The sequence below is a fragment of the Ascaphus truei genome, chromosome 4, assembly GCF_040206685.1.
Source record: "Ascaphus truei isolate aAscTru1 chromosome 4, aAscTru1.hap1, whole genome shotgun sequence".
Lineage (NCBI taxonomy): Eukaryota > Metazoa > Chordata > Amphibia > Anura > Ascaphidae > Ascaphus > Ascaphus truei.
In genome coordinates this window covers 257,247,976-257,271,261 of record NC_134486.1, presented here as the reverse complement: position 1 = coordinate 257,271,261, position 23,286 = coordinate 257,247,976, and the positions used below count along the sequence as shown (strand labels likewise).

Below are 23,286 nucleotides of genomic sequence, written 5' to 3'. Positions count from 1 at the left end.
TACTATCACATACATTTTAAAAATCACAAGTAAGTGAACTTAGGGTGTCACGGAATGCAGTGGAAATTCAAATATTTTCTTTTTAGAGGATACAAGATACTCATTTATAACAAAAAGATACTGTACACCTACTTTGGAATTCTCTGTACATGGGAACAATGTTACTTGTGATTAAAGAGTCGTATTGTTCAAGCTCGCTACCATTGAAGTCTGTAATAACAATAAAAGACAGTTCACAATATCAGCATTGTGGTTATCTTTTGTTGAATTTTAGAAGGAAGCAGTACGTAAAAGAACAAACAACTATAGTTTCAGTTATGGGGAAAAAGATTAAAGCCCAAACATTTCTAATATAAGATGATAAATGGGATAAGCACAGTACTGTACACGGCGAAAAATACATTGATACTGAGATTTTCACTCACAATCACATAAAGGGGTATTATGTGTTAGGAGGTGCACATACTCCACATGAAAATTATTCTGGATTACGTTTGTAAATGTGACTATAACATTTAATATTCCTGATGACCGTCATCAGATACTTACAGTAGATGAAGATGGAGCCTGTGCTTGATTGACATTTTGAATACTGGTCGGGGCACTCAAGTGAACCAAGGTTACATTGCCATGGTTCCATAGTCGGTCGTGGAAGATTCAGGAACATTGGTATAAGGAAGAAACTCACATGGATATCTTCAATAAGTGGTTCATTAAAAGATCAACATTTCAGTCCTACGTGTAGGCCTTTCTCAAGATAACAAACAATGTATACACACAAGCATATAAACACAAACCTGATAAGCACCACAGTAAAAGATGGGCGCCAAAAAGACATTCATTAATGTCGCTACTGTGGGTAACAGGTAAGTTAACAACATAGGGGGCCCACAGTTTGCAAACAATCAAATGGTGAAGGAAAGTCTACTGCAAAAACCGTCTTTTATAGACTATACAACATCTTTCCCTCGAGTCTATGTGACACTACACCTATGGCATTTCAATATGCATTTTTTGCTCTATTTTGAATAGTGTCCTTAATGTTGTTACGGATTGCTCAAAAACCTACAGTATTCATTTATTTGTATATTTATTCCTTTTCTTATCTTTACCCCATGACAGGACGCTTTTCCTTCCCTATTTGATTGTCAGCATGTTAGGCGCCCACTACGTTGTTTACTTACCATTAACGAATGCCTTTTTGGTACCATTTTGTGTGTAGTGCTAATCAGGGCATAGTTGTGGGTGTGCATTGTTTGTTATATTAAGAACATTATAAATGACTGAAATGTTGACATTTTATTAAATCACTTACTGAAGCAGTCCATGCCAGTAGCAATGTTCTAAAAGTGATCAATTATGCGGCACTCCAATAATATTACCAATTTAATCATCATGTAATTTAAATTCGCTCCTTGTTTTCTAATTCTAATGCAAGTGCATTCTGGTACTCTACACATAGCCATGTCTTGGTTTTGGCTACTAATCTGCCCTGCCTAACATGGAGGCAATAGTATACAGTGCAGGCAGTGTTAGGCCCAATCCCCTGCAGTGAGCAGCTCCCTTGAGTAACAAGGGGGCGGGACAAGGCCTGTGTTCTGCCCAATCCTGGTCTCAGACCTTGGACCCTCCCCCAGGGTACTTAAGGGGCTGCTTATGTAAATGTAGTCTGTTGTCTCTCCCCTGAGAGAAACTGTCCCACGGGAGAGTGTGCGCAGGGCTCTGGCCACCTTCCATCCCCTCCCTTAGGGGAGTGGGAATGAGGACTATACCTCCTACTCTACCAGGGAGTAGGGGAAGAGTAAGGACTGACTCTTAGAGCCCATGTCTGGAGGTTGAGTCCAGGGATCACCCTGATGCTTGGAAGGTAAGTGAATCAGTTACAGACTGGATTCTGTATGCTGTATCCTGTAAGTTGCAGAATAAAGCTGTTCCTGTTATATATAATATACTCCTGCCTGAGACTGCAATCTATCAGGGGGAGTATCAGATGGTTCTCCTGCAGGGATTATCTCCTGCACTCCTGGAGCCTGCAAGAGATGGAGGCACTGAACCATCGAGAGAAGGACTAACCATCACCCCAAAAGCGTGGCCCGTTTTCCCCATACCATAGCTCAGCATCCTGTGACCCAGCAGGTACCCCGCACTACACACCCTGTAATAGGCAGATCTCCCAGAGGGTGGGGGAAACACCGTTACATAAAGAATTCAAGTTAAAGGGAACTTGAAAAAATGACTGTGTACTACAAACTATTCATTGCATGGAGGTAGATTTGAGGTACAGTAATGATGAAGCTTTAAAGCCTTATCTATTGTGCCATGTTGAGTACAGAGGTCATTGCATTGTATGCACTTTAGTAAAAGCAATCACTACTTAGTACGGAAGTTACAGGTTGGAAAGCCCCTTTTGGAATATACAAAACTGCATTTATTGCATTTACTCTGCCAAAATCAATTATGGCTTAAACATCCTTCCACACTTAGATTTTAGAAAGTGCCGGAATTATTTTGCGCCCTCTCCTAGTTTTTGTTTGCAACTCACATCTATATCAAGAAACCGAACCAACTTGGATTACTCGTGTGCTTTTTTAATCTGAATGGTTGAACCAATCTGTAGTCAAATGTTTTGTATTCTCAAAAGAGGGGCCTATCTTTTTAATATGAAAAAGACATAGTCAACATCTGCAGCAACAGTCACAGCTGAGTTGTTTTGTAATATGCATAACCGTATTGCTTTGCCACACCCGGATGATTAAGGCTTTTGCAAATGTTTATTAAAATAAATGTACTGACTGGGAGGATGGAGGAAATCGTGTGTAATGTTCAGCTCCGGCTTGTAGTCCGAGCATTTTTGGCTCTTAACCTCAGGAATTCTAACATCAGGCCGCAGACAGTCCTGAAGTGTAGGGGGAAGTGGAGAAGCTTCTCCCTGGTAAAGGGAAAAACATAACAAAGTATTAAGTACACAAAACGCCCTCTATGGTAATAAGATTTTTCTTGGAATATTTTAGAAATACCTTAATATTCTAGAACAATATGAGTAATGGAAAATGCTTTTTTTTTCTGCAACTTAAAAAGTTGGCTTTGTAGTCGCCTCAGTGTGAGTTTTTTTTTCTTGCAATGAAATATTACCAGTTGTAGAGTATATATATATATATATATATATATATATATATATATATATATATATATATATATATATATATATATATATATATATATGACAAAACAAAACAGAAAATGTTAAAGGAGCGCCTATTGCAATAAACTGCCTAACTGTGAGTCAGTAGCCAACTGCGTTTGTACAACCTTTGGGGTGGCTAAAGCGGACTAAAATATAATTAAAAACCCTATGTGTTTTTAAGATAAAATGTGTAATGGCTTTAATACAAGGTATACATATCAAGATAAAAATTATAATTTAATGGGAAAAAAAAGGAAATGTATGTTATTATAACACAAAGATGATTTTATTAAAACTAGTTTAAAATGAAAAAATATATTGTATAAAGTGAAAAATATAAAAAAATGAAAGAATTTTTTTTTTTTAAATAAGATGTTCTCCCAAAAACTTTTGAAACCTTAAAAGTCACAGAGTCCTGTTCCAAATGAATGCATCCAGGTATAGGCAGCCCGTTTGTAAGGGATCACAACTCCCTAGGAATACCTATGAAAGAAAAAAGAAAAGAAAACAGGCTCACACCTAGTGCATTAAAGTTTAACAATAATTTTATGGAACAATTAAAACCAGACAAATGTCCACTCACAAGTATAGCGTTATTTGAAAGCAGTTATGAGATTGGCCCTCATAAGCCAGTGTTGTCGTTTGAGTCTGTAATGGTGTCCTCTCGTGCGCGGTCTCCTTCACCGGAAGTGACGCTCACCCGGTCTGGTGTCCCGCACAAAACGGAAGTCCCTCCAGGAAACCGAGGCCTCTCCTGACTGCCTCTAGCTGCTGCACCACCAATGGAGCCAAACGAAGATTCACTGATCTGCTTTGCCGAGCCTCCCACACACTGCGTTCCTTTCAGTCTGCTTTCAGTGGGACAAATGCCTGCTCTGCTCTAGCCACGCCCTACGCGTTTCGTCATCAATGATGACTTCTTCAGGGGCTTATGAGGGCCAATCTCATAACTGCTTTCAAATAACGCTATACTTGTGAGTGGGCATTTGTCTGGTTTTAATTGTTCCATAAAATTATTGTTAAACTTTAATGCACTAGGTGTGCGCCTGTTTTCTTTTCTTTTTTCTTTCATATATATATATATATATATATATATATATATATATATATATATATATATATATATATATATATATATATATATATATATATATATATATATATATATATATATATCACACAGGACAAAGTCAGACAGACAGTAATTCAAAGTAAAACAAGTTGAGTGAAGAGCCTGTTACCTAGAGACATCTCAGCAGCACAAATGTTCTGGTATACAGTAGATTAGGGGAAACTGATTTCCCATAGGCCCCCAGACAAACATGGACCAAGTAAGGAAACCTCAAGTGATCTTGATCTCGATCTCCAGGTATTTATCTAGTTTCTTCTCTAGCTGCTACTAGTTATTTTACAGGGCAGTGATTTTGTCATCTTGCTAGAGGTTGCCATTTATATTTACTACTGTAGCAAGAGGGATTGACAAGGAAAGTTCAGTTCGCTCCACAAAACGGCCACGAAACAACCTGCTAATTCTGTGGTATAAAGACTGCAACAGATGCACCAAAGAAAAAAATCTGCTGCACAATTGCACCTCTTTTACCTTAACATGAACCCCATAACGTAGAGGCACTACTCTGCTACCACTGTAAAATAAAGGAACTGCTAATAAAAGCTGAGTTGTTTGAGGACCCTATACTTACTTTTCCAGAAGCCCAACAGGAAAATTACTATACAATGGTAAGGATTAGTTTACTAGCCACCATGTGTCACATAATACATCAGAATGGACCCAGAACATGAAGAACGCCATTATTTCCAGTGGGCACATCTATATATATATTTCTCAAACCGTTGTATGCGTGTCTGTTTGTCCTGTGTGTCCCTGTCCCTAGGGGCAATCGCATTGGACCTTTGGCCCGTCACTCCGCCTCAGGCCAATGAGATGGCTCCCTTGGCCCGCCTGCCCCCGCACACCTCTCATTGGCCGGTGTGGGCTAACAGTGTCTCACACACACCCCTGTGCCCCCCTCACCGCAAACCCCCCCTCACCGCAAACCCCAGCCTCCCCTCACCGCAAACCCCCACCCCCCCTCACCGCAAACCCCAGCCTCCCCGTCGCCAAGCCTCCTTCACCTCACCTCTCTACACGCCGCCAGCAAAACTCACGCCGCCTCTCACACGCCGCCGCCTGCCCACTCGGCTCTTCTCCTCGGGGCCCCATATTACCGCCGGGAGCGCCAGCAAGCAAGTAACATCCCCCCCGCGGCCGAGCCGGGAGCACTGGGTAGCGCAAGGAGGTAACCTCCCCCCCCCCACAACCCCCCCTCCCACGGCCGGGAGCACCGGGTGGCGCAAGGAGGTAACCCCCCCCCCCCAGCCGGGAGCACTGGGTGGTGCAAGGAGGTAACCTCCCCCCCACAACCGCCCCCCCGCGGCCGGGAGCACCGGCTGGTGAAAGGAGGTAACCTCCTCCCCCCACAACACTCCCCCCCGCGGCCGGGAGCACCGGATGGCTCAAGCAAGTACCACCACCATTCCCCCCTTCACCTCCCCTCACCCCCCCCTTCGCAGCAGGGCAGAGGAAAAAGCAGAGGGGGGGGCACACAACAACAACGAACTGACTGACACACGAACTGCCTGTCTGAAACACACACAGACTGACTGACTGATACACACACACACTGACTGACACACACACACTTACTGACACACTGACTGACTGACTGACACACACACACACACACACACACACACACACACACACACACACACACACACACACCCACACCACACACTGACTGACACACACACTGACTGACGCGCGCGCACACACTGACTGACGCGCGCACACACACTGACTGACGCGCGCACACACACTGACTGATGCACGCACACCACACTGACTGACGCGCGCACACACAGAGTGCCTGAGACACACATACTGACTGCCTGCCACGCGCACACACACACACACACACACACACTGACTGACGCACACATACACTGCCTGCCACGCGCACACACACACACACTGACTGGCTGACACACACTGAATGGTGCGCAAACACAAACACTGACTGACGCGCGTACACACACCCTGACTAACGCACACACCTGAGACACACATACTGACTGACACACACACACACACACTGACTGACGCACACACAAGCACTGACTGACTGCCACGCGCACACACACAACCCCTTACTGACGCGCACACACACAACCCCTTACTGACACGCACACACACACACAGAGTGACTGACGTGCACAAACACACCGACTGCCTGCCACGCGCACGCACACATCCCATGACTGACGCACGCACACACACACACACCCTGACTGACGCACGCACACACCCCCTGACTGACACACGCACACACCCCCTGACTGACGCACGCACACACACACACTGACTGACGCATGCACACACACACACACACACACACACACACAGACTGACGCACGCACGCACACCCTGACAGCCGCACGCACACAACCCCCGACAGCCGCACGGACACACACCCTGACATGACGCACGCACACACACACACACACACCCTGAATGACGCACGCACACACTGACTGACGCGCACGCACACACTGACTGAGGCGCACACGCACGCACACACTGACTGAGGCGCACACGCACGCACACACTGACTGAGGCACACACATACGCACACACTGACTGACAGGGGAAGAGAGAGAGGAGCGCAAACATTACATCCCGGGCAACGCCGGGTCTCTCAGCTAGTTAGAAATATATAAAGCTATTGCTGCTTTACACAGTAATTACTACTTTATAGTTGTCAAATCTCATTGTCTCTGTCTTCTTCAGCAAAGTGAACCTTAACATTTCCCAGACCTGCTATGTATACTACGTTATTGGCCAGGGGTCTAAATACCCACAGACTATAGGGTGATCACACGCCCTGGTTTTTAAGTTACTGTCTCGGTGTCTTGACAATGTTTCTAATGTCACGATTTTGAGCAGAGAGGAGCAGCTGCAGCTCAATGTCTCCTACGGCCATTAGGTGGCGCTGTATGGCGCGCACACACACTGACTGACGCGCGCACACACACTGACTGATGCACGCACACCACACTGACTGACGCGCGCACACACAGAGTGCCTGAGACACACATACTGACTGACGCACCCTGACTGCCTGCCACGCGCACACACACACACACACACACTGACTGACGCACACATACACTGCCTGCCACGCGCACACACACACACACTGACTGGCTGACACACACTGAATGGTGCGCAAACACAAACACTGACTGACGCGCGTACACACACCCTGACTAACGAACTGCCTGTCTGAAACACACACAGACTGACTGACTGATACACACACACACTGACTGACACACACACACTTACTGACACACTGACTGACTGACTGACACACACACACACACACTGACTGACACACACACACACACACACCAACACCACACACTGACTGACACACACACTGACTGACACGCGCACACACACTGACTGACACGCGCACACACACTGACTGATGCACGCACACCACACTGACTGACGCGCGCACACACAGAGTGCCTGAGACACACATACTGACTGACGCACCCTGACTGCCTGCCACGCGCACACACACACACACACACACACACACTGACTGACGCACACATACACTGCCTGCCACGCGCACACACACACACACTGACTGGCTGACACACACTGAATGGTGCGCAAACACAAACACTGACTGACGCGCGTACACACACCCTGACTAACGCACACACCTGAGACACACATACTGACTGACACACACACACACACACTGACTGACGCACACACAAGCACTGACTGACTGCCACGCGCACACACACAACCCCTTACTGACGCGCACACACACAACCCCTTACTGACACGCACACACACACACAGAGTGACTGACGTGCACAAACACACCGACTGCCTGCCACGCGCACGCACACATCCCATGACTGACGCACGCACACACACACACACCCTGACTGACGCACGCACACACCCCCTGACTGACACACGCACACACCCCCTGACTGACGCACGCACACACACACACTGACTGACGCATGCACACACACACACACACACACACACACACAGACTGACGCACGCACGCACACCCTGACAGCCGCACGCACACAACCCCCGACAGCCGCACGGACACACACCCTGACATGACGCACGCACACACACACACACACACCCTGAATGACGCACGCACACACTGACTGACGCGCACGCACACACTGACTGAGGCGCACACGCACGCACACACTGACTGAGGCGCACACGCACGCACACACTGACTGAGGCACACACACACGCACACACTGACTGAGGCACACACACATGCACACACTGACTGTGTGTGTGTGCATCAGTCAGTCCGTGTGTGTGTTTGTGTTTGTGCGTCAGACTGACTGACGCACACGCACACACACACACAGTGACTGACTGACTGATGCACACACAATGACTGACGCACACACACTGCATGAAGCTGTAAAGGGGGGGGGGCTGGATTGATGTGAACGGGGGACAAACAGAGAGGGGGGAGACAGGGGAAGAGAGAGAGGAGCGCAAACATTACATCCCGGGCAACGCCGGGTCTCTCAGCTAGTTAGAAATATATAAAGCTATTGCTGCTTTACACAGTAATTACTACTTTATAGTTGTCAAATCTCATTGTCTCTGTCTTCTTCAGCAAAGTGAACCTTAACATTTCCCAGACCTGCTATGTATACTACGTTATTGGCCAGGGGTCTAAATACCCACAGACTATAGGGTGATCACACGCCCTGGTTTTTAAGTTACTGTCTCGGTGTCTTGACAATGTTTCTAATGTCACGATTTTGAGCAGAGAGGAGCAGCTGCAGCTCAATGTCTCCTACGGCCATTAGGTGGCGCTGTATGGCTAACGCAGCTCCTCCTCTTCCTGCCTGCAGGCGTCCTGTGTTAATGATAAGGTAAGTGTGTGTATGTGGGCTAGTGTGTGTATGTGTTGGTAAGCAGGGCTGACCTTAAGACAAGGTGAGCAAGGTGGCTGCCTTGGGCCCTGTGCCTGAGGGACCCCGTGCTTCCTAATCTCCTTACTCCTGTGAGTGCCGGGATACAACTTCTGCCAGAGTGGGGGGTACATATGTGTGTGGGTAAGTAAGTGTGTGTGTGTGAGGTTGAGAGAGGAGGGGGATTGAGAGAGGAAGTGAAAGAGATAGGATGGGGAGAGAGGTGGTGGGGGGGAGCAGAGGAGAGGGGGTTAAGGGGGGAGACATGGGATGGGGAGAGATAGAAATAAATCAATAATAAAGCATAATTAGGAATGTTATTAGAAAAATGCCGTTATAATATTTATTTTTAAGTGATGTCATTTGTTTTATAAATATTTTTTTGTTGCTATTTCCAAGTTTTTAGTTTTGGAAATCTGGTCACCCTAATCACATCAACAAGCTGAATTACTGCCAAGCCAAAAACAACATAGATTCTAGATGTTGCCGGATGCTGTAACATGTCCTGACCTGGAATTTCCCTGCTAGGGATGGAATTGGGCTGAGAACCTATACAAAGTACCAGGTTTACAGAAAGTATTAGTGTATTTAAAAAAAAATGGTTGCTAATTTGTGCAAACAAATGCACTCAAAGGCTACAGCTTGTCAAAATAATTGTATCCAAATTGCTTACAAACTGTACCAAACCACAGCTGCAGGAAGCATGTACTGTAGCAGAAGTGTGAGAACAGCTCACAATGTAAAGTTGTTTACTTTTTTTTGTTTTAAGCAACAAATGTATAAACTGAAGGAGGAAATTTAAGATATTTGACCAAACATGAAGGTACATTTGTTTGTTGTTTTGCATGTTTCTATTATAGCAGCTGATATATCCTACGAGTATGAAATTGCCCTGACTAGCCATACAAGTGTTATACAGAAATATGCTTAATTCCCTTACAAATAACTTTATTACATGTAAAGGGGTTTCCCCCCCCCCAATCTCACATTGGCCCGGGTCAATTTAACCAGTCCCCATTACGTGTTCGTGTTTGGTGGTGCACCTGTAGGCAACAGGACTCCTGAGTCTCCCGCTTGATGGCATTAGAGGATGTCATCAGGACAGGTAGCTGAGGGAGTGGGTGCGAGTTCAACTTACATCATGTGCAGCTCCTCCACCTCATCAGGATCTGTGCTTCCGCAGGGAGATGGTCCTGGTGAGGAACTCCTTCTTGGTGGTGACTGCCACTGCTGAGTAATCTCACACTCACACAGTGGGGGTTTCATTAACAAGGTCATCTTTATTGTAGATTGGGATGTAGCAGACTGCCCCATGCAGCTGCCGGCTCTAGCATATCTCCTCGTGCTGTCCCTTTGCCAGGTACGCCCTCCCGTATTGAAGTGGGATTCCCTCTTCTCTTTGAGAGATCACCCCTGTGCTAGAGGTCCCTGGTCACAGAGTGGCTTATGACAGACTTGATTGGTCAACTTGCACCACTAGTTACTACACTAGGGTCACAAAGTGTTCCTACAATCCCTTATGCAGGAAAATACAACTTACCAGCTACTTCACATAACTGCTGGAACACAACTAACTGACAGTGTTGTGCCTTATATACTTCAGGAGGCAGGCGCATCTCTGATGTCACTATCCAGGGACTCAGAGCATACAGCCACTCCCCTCCATACATAGGGCACCTCACCAGGGTGTGAGGGAAAACCTCCATTACTACTGCTGGCATACCTGTACTTATCAGGACTTACTGCCAACAGAGAGGAAAGTAGTATACCATTATTATGCATGGCTATATACTCCCCCTGGTGAATCCCCACCGTCCCGGCTGGGGCCTAAATTTGGTGTACCTTGCGCCAGGAAACACTGTAAAAGAACACACAAATTAAGCGTCAAACATTACCACATTTACATAATAATGTCAGAACATCACGCTCACTGACCAGCAGGGGCGTTAAAGAAAAGATCAGACCACTCTTGTCCGGAACCTAATAATAGTGTCGAGGGTCTGGTTTCTTCACCTCCCGTCCCGCTGCATCGGTGACTGTCACACTATACTCTCGAGGCAGACCTCGCTCATTACAGTACACCGCTTTGTGCATGTAAATACTGCGCCCGATTTTCCAAACCCTCATCAGTTGGGAAACCCTCTGCTCGGACTGTACTCCCTTAATGGCCCCTCCCTTATTAACAATGTAGTACTCTATGTCAGTACGGAGCCACCTCTCTCGATTATCCTCTATCTCTCGCATCAGAGGTTCGGGGACATAAGGGTACTCAAGCCCATGAGACCGCTTATACTTCGCCATAATGGCTCGTTCAGCTCGGCAGGCCCGGGTCAATTTAGTTTGCCCAGCCCTTCCCGGCAACACCCATGACAGGGGCTCATCTGACTCCACCGGATCCTCCAACTCTTCGGAACCCTTTGGTTTAATAAAACCCCCTTTAATTCGGTTCCACTTCACTCTCAGCTCTTTGAGGTATGCCTCATCACTGAACTCCCCGGGAGCCCACCAATGGTCCACTATCCCATCCCTTTCTAAAATAAAACGGGTGCGTTCTATCCATGCGACCTAACCCTCATATAGTGGTGCCCACCATCTAGTTTCCCGTAACTCCTCTGAGTTGGATTCTAGTGGCTCTTCCTCTTCAGGCCCTCCCGATGATACCCCTGAAGTACCCTCAGATGGCGTAACCTTTCCCCGAGGCTGTGATCTGTTTCTACCCGTGATACTCGACACACTAGTACAATCACTGGGTACCGACCCTTGTCGGGAAATCCTCCCTCCACCCTCCGATCCATCATCCGATGTTGCCCAGTCCAGGCTTTCAGTCCGATCCTCGGTAGGACCCCGGGAATCCCCTGACATCCCCAGGCTAGATGTAGACCCGAATGAACCAGTGACAGGGACAGGGGATTTAACTAGGGCCTTGGGGCTAACTGTGGGAGTGAACGGGGGTGGGGGACGGGGACGGATGGTAGGTATCGGCAGGGTTACGACCTGCTCCTCAGCAATACCTGACTCGGTTCCGCCACAAAGTCCATTCTTTTCTTTGGCAGCTGGGCTTCTCGCCCTCCGGTTCGAGCGCCCATTCCGTCTGTCAATAGGGGATCGACTTCCACTGCTCGACCGCAGAGGCGCGATCATCTCCCACTCGATGCTGCTCTGGTCATCCGGAACTGCCTCTGGACACGCACGTGCTGCGACGCCATCTTGGGTTGGGTCCCCAATCGAGACCTCTTCCTCCACGAGGACATCCGGCAACTCCCGTCTGTTACGCGGTCCAGCCTGGCCCTGGATCCGCTCTTCTTTCACCTCCACCCCCTGGGTCTGCGACGAGCACTGGGCTGGCCTACTGCTTCGCAGCGTCGGGGTGGATCGACCTCCTTCCGACCCGCTAGTCACCACGGCAATGGGACTCCGGCGATCGGGTTGTCGCGGTACTGGAGATACTTGACTCCGTGTCTCCACACCACGCGGAATAGCATCTCGCCAAGGTGTACCACTGGTATAGTACTCTGTGAACAAGTCCTGGGTATCAGCCAGTCTGGCACACTCCTCATCTGAGGACTCCAACTTACAGTTCGGGCGGGGCATTCCAGTAGGGGACCGCCGATGGCCTCCTTTTCGGTCACCTCTCCGATGGCTGGATTTCTCTGCCTTGAGAACCCGGCCTGATTCCTGCTCCGCGGGACCTGCACTCTCACTCCATAGTGCACCCGGAAGCTCCACTGCCGACATCGGGGTAGGATCTTTCACTCCCACGGCTTGTACTGGCACAAACGTCGTCATGGGCCACATATACTGCAGTCCACAGTGAGGGCATCGAGCCTCACTGCCCACAGCTCCACCCGGCAGTCTGCACTGCAGGCAGAGACAGACCACTGTCTCCACACCCTCTACACGGTTAATCAGGAAGCCTCCTGGAACCGAATAGGGATGGGTAGAGATCAAGGGACTCTGTTCCACTTTCTCAGAATGTTCAGCCATAGTTACCAACGGAGGCACTCGTCTTAGAGGTCTGTATCGATCAATGGCTCTTCGCAACTGAAGGGCAAGGGCTGGTTGAGCAACCCCTCCTCCTACTTTCTCCATCGGCATCCGGCGGAACTGCAAACCACTCCCCCCGGTTGAAACTAGGGGGATGTCTCGTAGACTTGTAGGCTGACCCAGCACAGGTGCAGAGTGAGTCATAGTCCATGAGGGCGCGGCTCCAGCTTTCGCGCCAAACTCCCCAGCAGGGTGGGGTTTTCTCGTTGCTGCCAATCCTGGCCAACAATTAGCAAACTGCAAAGTTGCAAGACTTTCTGCAGCTGGCCCACGCAGTGTCCCAGGAACGCGGGAACCGCCATTTTGGTTAGTACTGTCTTTCTTCATATTTGAGGTAGCGTCTGGCTGTTTGTGTATTGGTGTATAACAAAGTCCATTTCGTTCCTCCCATCTCGCAAGACTGTCGTCCTCAGTAGTCTCGAGGGTACTTTACCCAGAAAATGGACAGGACCAACACGGCGCAGCCACGGCTTTCACGCCATTCCATAACAAGCTCACAAAAGTCTCTTCCGTAGCCTGTTCTTCTTCCTCAGTCCGGCATCCTGGACCTTCTGCTCTTTGCAGATCCTCCATTCTGACGGTTGTTTCTCGATCACTGTATACTGGATTATTGTACATGGAGCTCCGCTCTGCGGGGCAGCTACCACATCAGTACAATAAACATGCCTTGTGCACCACCTCGTGTACCTAACGTAGATCTGACTCGTGTTTGCACTACCTCAGGCTAGGCTCACTCTGTCTGTGTCTGCTGTATCTCCTTCCTCCCAGTCTGTGCTCCCTTCCGTAAGTGATCTGGAATGGACTACAATACTCTATTTCTTCCATGCAGTACTTGGGCATCTACCTACTGTTGGCTAGCCTAGTGTAGATCCTCTCCAGAATTCCTGACCTCGTTAACAGGCTATCCCTTCAGGCATCTTACCCCTAGCGCTACCTCAAGGTGACTCGGACAGCTATAGCCCCTCTCCAGACCCACTAACTCCTCTCAGGTTCCCAGGTCGTCCCTGCGGTTCCATCCCAACACAGCACAAAGTGGCAGCATACACTTTCCCTGTTTCCTAGCGTGTGCCTAGCAAAAGCCTGTCCTGTTAACAGGTCTCTCTCAGCAGCGCCTCCAATTGTAACGGGTTTCCCCCCCCAATCTCACATTGGCCCGGGTCAATTTAACCAGTCCCCATTACGTGTTCGTGTTTGGTGGTGCACCTGTAGGCAACAGGACTCCTAAGTCTCCCGCTTGATGGTATTAGGGGATGTCATCAGGACAGGTAGCTGAGGTAGTGGGTGCGAGTTCAACTTACATCATGTGCAGCGCCTCCACCTCATCAGGATCTGTGCTTCCGCAGGGAGATGGTCCTGGTGAGAAACTCCTTCTTGGTGGTAACTGCCACTGCTGAGTAATCTCACACTCACACAGTGGGGGTTTCATTAACAAGGTCATCTTTATTGTAGATTGGGATGTAGCTGACTGCCCCATGCAGCTGCCGGCTCTAGCCGCATATCTCCTCGTGCTGTCCCTTTGCCAGGTACGCCCTCCCGTATTGAAGTGGGATTCCCTCTTCTCTTTGAGAGATCACCCCTGTGCCAGGTCCCTGGTCACAGAGTGGCTTATGACAGACTTGATTGGTCAACTTGCACCACTAGTTACTGCACTAGGGTCACAAAGTGTTCCTACAATCCCTTATGCAGGAAAATACAAGTTACCAGCTACTTCACATAACTGCTGGAACACAACTAACTGACAGTGTTGTGCCTTATATACTTCAGGAGGCAGGCGCATCTCTGATGTCACTATCCAGGGACTCAGAGCATACAGCCACTCCCCTCCATACATAGGGCACCTCACCAGGGTGTGAGGGAAAACCTCCATAACTACTGCTGGCATACCCGTACTTATCAGGACTTACTGCCAACAGAGAGGAAAGTAGTATACCATTATTATGCATGGCTATATACATATAGCGCTTTTCTCCCAAAGTGACTCAAAGCACTTCACAATTACAATGTAGTGTGTGGTACGCAGCGCATAGTATTATTACAGGCACAGTCCCTGCCCAGATGAGTTTACAATCTATGATTTTGGTGCCTGAGACACAGGGAGATAAAGTGACTTCCCCAGGACACAAGGAATTGAACCAGGTTCCGCTGCTTCATACTCAGTGGCATTGTTTACAGATGAAGCGCCTTTACTCACTGGGTTACTCCTTCTTAAAGCAGTAATCCCACCAAGGGTGTTTTTTTTTCTTCAGGACTGTAAACGTGGGGCTCTTGGAGCTAAATCCCTTTATGTTTGTTCCAGAGATCCTTACAGGTGTAACATTATATTACTAAGTGCAACACATTATTGTTACAGCTTTCAGAGTAATAGACAGTCTGCTGTTTGGAACACAGCAACAGATTTGTTTGCGATACTTTGTTGCCAGGGGGAAGAGCTTAAAAAGTTGTGTGTTAGAACCTGTTTCAAAACTGGAAGTGGATATGACTCTCTAAATGGTTGCTGTAGCAACCAAAGGATAATCAGTACATTTAAAAAAATCACTACAATGGCTTTAGCAGTTAAACAAATGAAGACAGTATTATCTAACACTACAGAACTTATTTATTTGAAAAATAAAACATAGATTTTTTCACGTTTTGCAGCTTTAAATGGGAAATCCTTAAGTGGTATCTGCCACTCAAGATCCCTATCCAAATCAATGTAGGGTAGTAGAGGCTGATCCTATTGCAGTGGAGAGCAAACTTTTGAAGCTGCGCCCCCCTGCCTGGCCTCCCCCGGCCTTGCGCCTCCTCTCCTACCTGCCAGCTACGTCAAATTACTCTTCAGGGTCCTGTTACGTCTCGTCACATGACCTGCCGCGTCATTTGACGCTTGTGACGTTACGCCACATGCGCCACATTGCCATGGAGACGCGTCTGAATCCTGGTAAGTGTTACTGTTGCAGAGGCCTCACGCGATCCCCGGCATTTAATTTAAATGCCTTGGGGAGGAGCGCGGGACCTCTGCAACCGCCTGCGCCCCCCCAGTTTGCGCACCGCTGTCCTATTGCATGCGTCATTAAGAAGGAAAGGAACATAAGAAAAGGAAAGCATGTTTCCAAGAACAATGGATGTGATGTGGAGCCTCCTTTACTGGAACAGCCTACCAAGTTTTGAATGACATTTTCAATGCTACTAAGTCTGTATGAAAATGATATACATTCCTGAAAAAGTAAATAGTATTTAGATATCAATTTTGGCAGTAGTCTAAAGGTTGAGCTGCATCGGATGAAGTCTGTATTTTATTATATGCACATAATCACTATTTGAGTTGATTTAAAATAGGCACTTATTAAAGCACAATTAATTTGGGTACATATACATATTACTGTACCCTCATATGTATGAAACTTTCTGCACTTGTGATTAATTAGATTTAAGTGCTATTAGATAACACGATTCACTTTCAAACTTTAGATTCTGAAAGATATGGTGGTATGAAATGTGGCAGCCCAAATTAAGTTCTACCTTTGTAAAACTGGCTCAGCTTCAAACAAGTGTAACAACAATTTTAAATATTATCTCCAAACACACCACTTCCCCACTTGTACAGCACACAGTATGCATGGATATGACAAACTCACTTGCTTTGCTATGGTATATGCACTCCAGAGTGGCATCAATATATCATGGCTATACCCGCTCACATAGCCTTGGTGGTGGAGAAGACAGTATGTGCTGCTTTCTTGAACATTCCTTGGTTTGCCATATGGCAAATTTGACTTCTCTGTCTGACTTACTAAGGCATAGAGAGACAAGAACAAATTGGCATGCATCGTTATATCACTGTAAAACTTGACATTCTACTGCCATATAATAAATAGTTCAATGACTTACTATTCTCTGCAGTGAGGTTTAACCTTTGATTTATGAGTTCCTCAGCAGCCTGAAAATAATAATTGAATTACTTATGAATATCGCATTGATAGGAATTAGGCGAGCATTGATTGTGACATATACATTCATATTTACTTACAGTTGTATTACAAGAACAGTCTAAATTCAAATCAGGGAGTGGATTTGAAAATGGACAGGTTAAAGGGTTAGATTTCTCTGCTGGAAAAGATGGAGTGTAGAAAGGCCTGGCTAATATATGGTTCAAGCTGCCGTGGGTACCGTTGTTTGGTGCAGGTTTAATTTGTAGTAGATCTGTTAATAAACAAAAAAGAAACTGATATCAAAACAGGAATACAAAGTCATTATGGAAACAAAATAATTTCTAGACAACTGGTGTTGGCCCATATTTACTAAACGGGGGCTATTCCATAAGACACCTTCGAACATCGGAAGACTTGTGGCACATTAACTTCTATGGGTTGTAAGGTGTCTTTCAGTGCCGTAGGTGTCATGTGCAATAGCACTGCATAGTAATCTCATGATTGTTAAAAAAAAAAAAACATTGATTGCACAGAGACATAATATAGGTGAAAGTGCATTCAGGTTTCAGCAGCTGTAGTTGCAACAAGAATCAGTATAATCTGTGGAGTAAATCCTCACCATAGTCTCTGCATGATTTCATGAAATACAGTTCTGATGAAGCAACATACTGTACAGTATACTGTATGGTTACCTTTACCAGTTGAGAACTCACCACATATTAGATTATAGATTTCAATATTGTCAAAAGGTTCCACTTCCAGTCCCCTCTTAAAGCCTGGGCCATGTCCTAGAAAGATTGCCTGAAAAACAATTACATATATTTTCCAAAACTACAGTCAAAAGGAACATATTCTCTACAAGAGGAAAATTCTAATTGAACCTTTTGGGTTAATTATCAATTGGATGAAGAAGCAATTCTACCTCATGCTGAGAGTAAACAGAATAAACTCAGGAATGTTGATAATGGTAAAAAATTATTTTGGCTTAGTCCTTTCAGTGGGGGGATAAAAACCGTGACTGTTCAATTTCCAGTTGTCACATGGTGTCAACGTCACACCATATCAGAGTAAACTTGACTTCCAGAGCATTGATTAATAAATCTCCCTCATAATGGCAACAGTGTAAACATAAGCAATATTGTTATTATGTGTCAGCTATACTCAATAAGTTGGTTGCTCAATATGATGTTCTTGAGTATAAAAATACATGACAATCAAAAAGCAAGATTTTTTTTCTTTTATTTTTTTTCAGATGGAAAAGAAAAAAGAAGCACAAAACAACTTTGTATAGTATATATGAAGAACATTTTAGCGCGCTAAAAAAAAGACTGCACTTACAGCAAAAAGTTATACATTAATCACCCTATAATGCAGCCTCTCTCAGCATCCGTATATCCAGTTTATTGGAGTTCCTTTGCACGCAGCATTTCCCAGTGTCTATAACAGTGTTATGGGGTGAGTATGAGGCTTCGATGGGTGCATCAACAGAGACGCTCCTCTGACTTCGCTGGGTGCACCAAGATGGCAGCTGAATCAGGAAGCTAGACTCCTCCTGGAACTTGTAAATTTCTGCACCTACCCCAGGGCCTTAAATAGCAGCCAATTACTACCAGCCTTTGCCCGAGCAAGGTTTTCTAACCTGTTCCCATAAGGTCTTATGCTCAATCCTGTTCCCAGTCCTGATAGTTTGCAGTCCTGTTCCTGTGGCAATTTGTTATTCCCTTTGACCTTATTGCCCCCTGCTTTTTTTTGTCCTCTGCTACCATTCCTTTTGCATGTAGCACTGCAGTCCTGGAAACTAACTTTAGTTTGTCTTGTTATTGCCTTTGCACATATTGATCCCTGCTTTTTGGTTGTTTCCCTAGCCACCATAGCTTTTTGGTGTAGCTCTGCACATTTTGCAGACTCCATTTAGTTTTTCCAGTCTTATTACGTTAGTGTAACATTAAACCCCATCAGTTTTTACTTCCCCCCCCCCCAATTTTTCACTCACCCCCTACCCACTCTCCCATTCTTCCCCATGACTTTTTCTCCATCCCCTTTACCACTCTTTCTCCAACACCCCTTTTCCCCTTGGACTCTCCCCCTATCTCCCCTTTCCCGCTCTTCCCACCCCTCCTTTTTCCCCACTCAAACCCAATGCCACCTTTCCCACTTTTCTCCCCCCACCTCCCCCTTGCCAAATTTCTCCACACTCTCCCCACGGGACTCTTCCTCCACCCAACCCTTTCTCACTCTTCCTCCCCACCCTACCTTTTCCCTCACCTCCCCCATCTCCCTTTTCCCACTCTCCCCCCGGGATTCTTCCTCCATCCCCACTCTCCCTCCCATGACTATTAACCACCTGGGACTCTTAACCTCTTTCTCATACCATCACTTATTAGCCCGTTCACTACAAGAGACAGCTTGTCATTGAAGAGAAATTTGGTAAAAATTCCTCCTGTTGCAAGAGAGTTATTCTCTTCAATTCAAACCCCTTTCCATGTCTGCACTTCACCTTTTCTCATCTATATTATCAATTCAAGGCTTTACCTTTCGCCTATCATCCACACGCAGAGGTTTCACAGAAATAATGGTAATGGTGACGGCAACGATCAGAGAACAAGGTTTATCTGTAGTGCCCTATCTGGATGGTTACTGAAAGCAACTTCCTATCAAATCCTGAATAATGACACCCAGTATGTACTGGAATTCCTGTAGGAGTTAGTGTTCTGAGAGAGCTCTCTCCCAGCTGCAGGCTTCTCCTTCACAGTCTGTCCCACGCCGAGGTGTCTGATGCTGACGCATGCCGTGCCTGCCTCACGCCGGTGCGCGCCGGAAGCTGAGCCCAGCTGACTTCCGGTGCTGACGTCAGAGAGACCCGCCGTGTATCAGCATCAGACACCTATGCGTGGCACTGACTATGAGGGAGAAGCCTGCAGATGGGGGGGGGGGGGGGCAGCAGCAACTGCTCTGACCGACCGCAGGCCCCCCGCAGCCAACCTACGTTTGGAGAGAGGTAATACAGGATACACATGTCCTGTATTACCTTTCATTTTATACCGGACGCCGGAGCAAAATACCGGGCTGTCCGGTCAGGGCCGTTTTAAGACCTTCGTAGGCCCTAGGCACTTTTATTTCTAGAGGCCTGTGTGTCTGATATTTTTATTCATTTTTATGCTAATTTCATCGTTTGCTTGTTTCTTTCGATACTAGCGATATTTGGCATCGTTACTTTTGTTTTGATATTTAAAGGTATCGATACTTCGAAGGCATTTTAAATTAAAATTTGCTGTTTTCTCTTATTTTGTGATTTTTTTTTTGTTTAGGTGTTTTTTCAAGTGAAATATTGTAGGCCCTAAAAGGATCTTAGGCCCTAGGCACTATGCCTAGTCGGCCTTATGTATAAAGCGGCCCTGTGTCCGGTTCAAAACCGGACACCTGGCAACCCTAACTGTAACTACTATGAATTGAAACTGTTCTTCATTGTCTTATAGATGCATCCCGTTGGCAAAGATGTCAGAGCGATGTTACAATGGGGTCAAGAATGAAACCGTTTGCTGGGTTGGCGCGAATCATATTTTTTTTGCTGTTCTGTTACCTTTAGCACAACACAATGTGTTATGGGTGGAGGACAAGGTTAATAGGACACATGGGATTTTGAAATGAATGCCCACATATTCATAGATTCTTTGGTACTAACTTAGTGCAATGGGAATGATGATTGTAAACCCAGCTGCCTCTGGATACAAGTGGTAGCATGCAGGATATTTGTACAGGTGCGCCGACGAGTATTCTAAAACTTGCCTTGGAAAATCTGGGGCTACCACCAACAAGACCCAGGTACATGCTGGGTACATGCTGCAACAAACATTTCAGTGACATTTCTGCAGACAGAATGGGTCTGCCAGGGACCCCTGCTGTGTTAAGCCAATGGGCCATTAGCCTGTCTGCAGAAATGTTGCAGCATGTACCCAGCATGTACCTGTGTCTTGTTGGTGATAGCCCCAGATTTTCCAAAGCAAGTTTTAGAATACTCGTCGGCTCACCTGTAATTGGAGTGGAGGAGTTGTTTTCTGGAAAACGTTGTATATCTCATTAGCATAGGCTTAACACCATGTTAACTTAGCACTGCCTTGCTTTAAAAAAAAAAAAAAAAAGCATGTTCTTGTATAGCGCTGCTAGTTTTACGTAGCGCTTTACAGAGACATTTTTCAGGCACAGGTCCCTACCCCGTGGAGCTTACAATCTATGTTTTTGGTGCCTGAGGTACAGGAAGGTTCCCCTGCTTCAAACTCAGTGCCAGTCAGTGTCATTACTCATGTCTTACCTAAAGGTGGCATTACACCCATCCTGATCCTGAAATATGGGTTATGCTGGAGAGTGAGGGATATACTCCTAATTTTGTAGAGTCCCTTTCTATCTCCCCATCCCTCTAATTTTCAACCTCCCCATCCCTCTCATTTTCTATCTCCCCCATAACCTCTCATTTTCTATCTCCCTCCCATCCCTCTCATTTTCTCTCCCCCCCATCCTTCTCATTTTCTCTCCCCCCCATTCCTCTCATTTTCTCTCCCCCATTCTTCTCATTTTCTCTCCCCCATCCCTCTCATTTTCTCTCCCCATCCTTCTCATTTTCTCTCTCCCCCATTCCTCTCATTTTCTCTCCCCCATCCTTCTCATTTTCTCTCCCCCATCCCTCTCATTTTCTCTCCCCCATCCCTCTCATTTTTTTTCTCCCTCCCCCAGAGAACAACCACAACCACAGAACCACAGAAACACACACAAAACAGAACAAATACACAGAGCCTCAGACACACAGAGACTCCGTCTCACCTCTCTGTTCAACGCTGTTTTCTCCACCTTGGCCCCACCCCCAAGCTCCTGATACCTCCTGATTTTCTACTGTTGGGTAATGCATTGGTAAACATCTCATTTTTTTACTGGACAGAGTGTCCAAATACATGACTAAAACAAACAAACAAACAAACAAACAAACATAAAATAAATATTAAACAAATAGCTGGGGGTTGGATTTTGGTTAAAAAAAAAAAAAGGGATCAATCACAAGATTTACCCCCTAAGTGTCACCGCCATTAGTACCCTTTGGTACCAGGAGGGATTGTCTCTTTAAGTTCCTCATTCTCAGGTCTTACTTTGTTTTACCCCCCACTACACAACACATGCTTTTCACAATGATTTTATAGCATTGTACAGTACCTCCATACTTTTGAACTCATTGTCATAGCCATGGTTTCCTCCTCCACAAAAGGTATATTGGTTATTCCTATTTAAAGATAAAAGGAGACATGTGTTTGTTTTACTAGGAGTGAACTTCATCACTCCAGAGAGCCCCTCTTCGTTGTACTTTTTTTTTTTGCATGATTTACATTTGTAGCATCTACATATTCAAAAATGTAAATGATAAGGGGACAACTATGTATAATATACAGAAAAACATAGATTACAATAGAGCAATACAAGTAAAATGAATACATGAATATTTATCTAGTAGAATTGCATTAATGTCAGTTTTGCTATGAAGATTTTGGTACAAATGTTTAGCAATACTTACATTTGTACCAGAAAAGGATTGATAACAAAATAGGGTCATCCACAAGACACCTTCCGGCACTGGAAGTGTCTTATGGAATAGCATCACTTAATACAATTTGCTAAAAGAACCTGGGATTGTTCGGGAATTCTAAGAAACCAACCTCACCCCTCCCCTCTTCCTTAAAAAACCCTCACCCCCTTATTTCTCCCCCTCTTCATCTCGCTCTTTCCCCTCATCGGTCTCCCTCCCATCACTTTCCTTTAATACCTCATGATGTACCCAATTCATTCCGCCTTTCTTCTTCTCCAGCATTCTTACTTTCTCCTCAAGTACCAACTGACTTCCTCTCTTTCTCTCCTTATCTGCCACTAGGCTATGTGCATTACGATTTCATATGCCAGATACATAGCATGTCAGGTACAACACCCAGGGGAAGACTTGCTTGTCAGATAAATTTTAATAACTCATAGAATTAAAATAGAATATATAACATCTCCAAACAGACAAAAACCTGCTCCTTAATCTCAGGAACCGTCCAAGTGGTGTCCAATTGCATAGCA

At 46.0% G+C, this 23,286-nt stretch overlaps 1 protein-coding gene across 5 annotated transcripts in view; it reads right to left on the bottom strand.

Moving 5' to 3' along the window:
- ENPP3 (ectonucleotide pyrophosphatase/phosphodiesterase 3) overlaps nucleotides 1–23,286 on the bottom strand; it is a 154,096-nt gene that overhangs the window by 45,423 nt on the left and 85,387 nt on the right. For all 5 annotated transcript variants that reach the window (XM_075597329.1, XM_075597330.1, XM_075597333.1 and 2 more), the window contains exons 16-22: nucleotides 22,390–22,456; nucleotides 17,904–17,991; nucleotides 17,289–17,461; nucleotides 17,150–17,198; nucleotides 16,897–17,051; nucleotides 2,794–2,929; nucleotides 133–210 (exon numbers count right to left, since the gene is read on the bottom strand). In XM_075597329.1, the coding sequence (XP_075453444.1) occupies nucleotides 133–210; nucleotides 2,794–2,929; nucleotides 16,897–17,051; nucleotides 17,150–17,198; nucleotides 17,289–17,461; nucleotides 17,904–17,991; nucleotides 22,390–22,456 (746 nt within the window). The remainder of the gene's footprint in view (nucleotides 1–132; nucleotides 211–2,793; nucleotides 2,930–16,896; nucleotides 17,052–17,149; nucleotides 17,199–17,288; nucleotides 17,462–17,903; nucleotides 17,992–22,389; nucleotides 22,457–23,286) is intronic.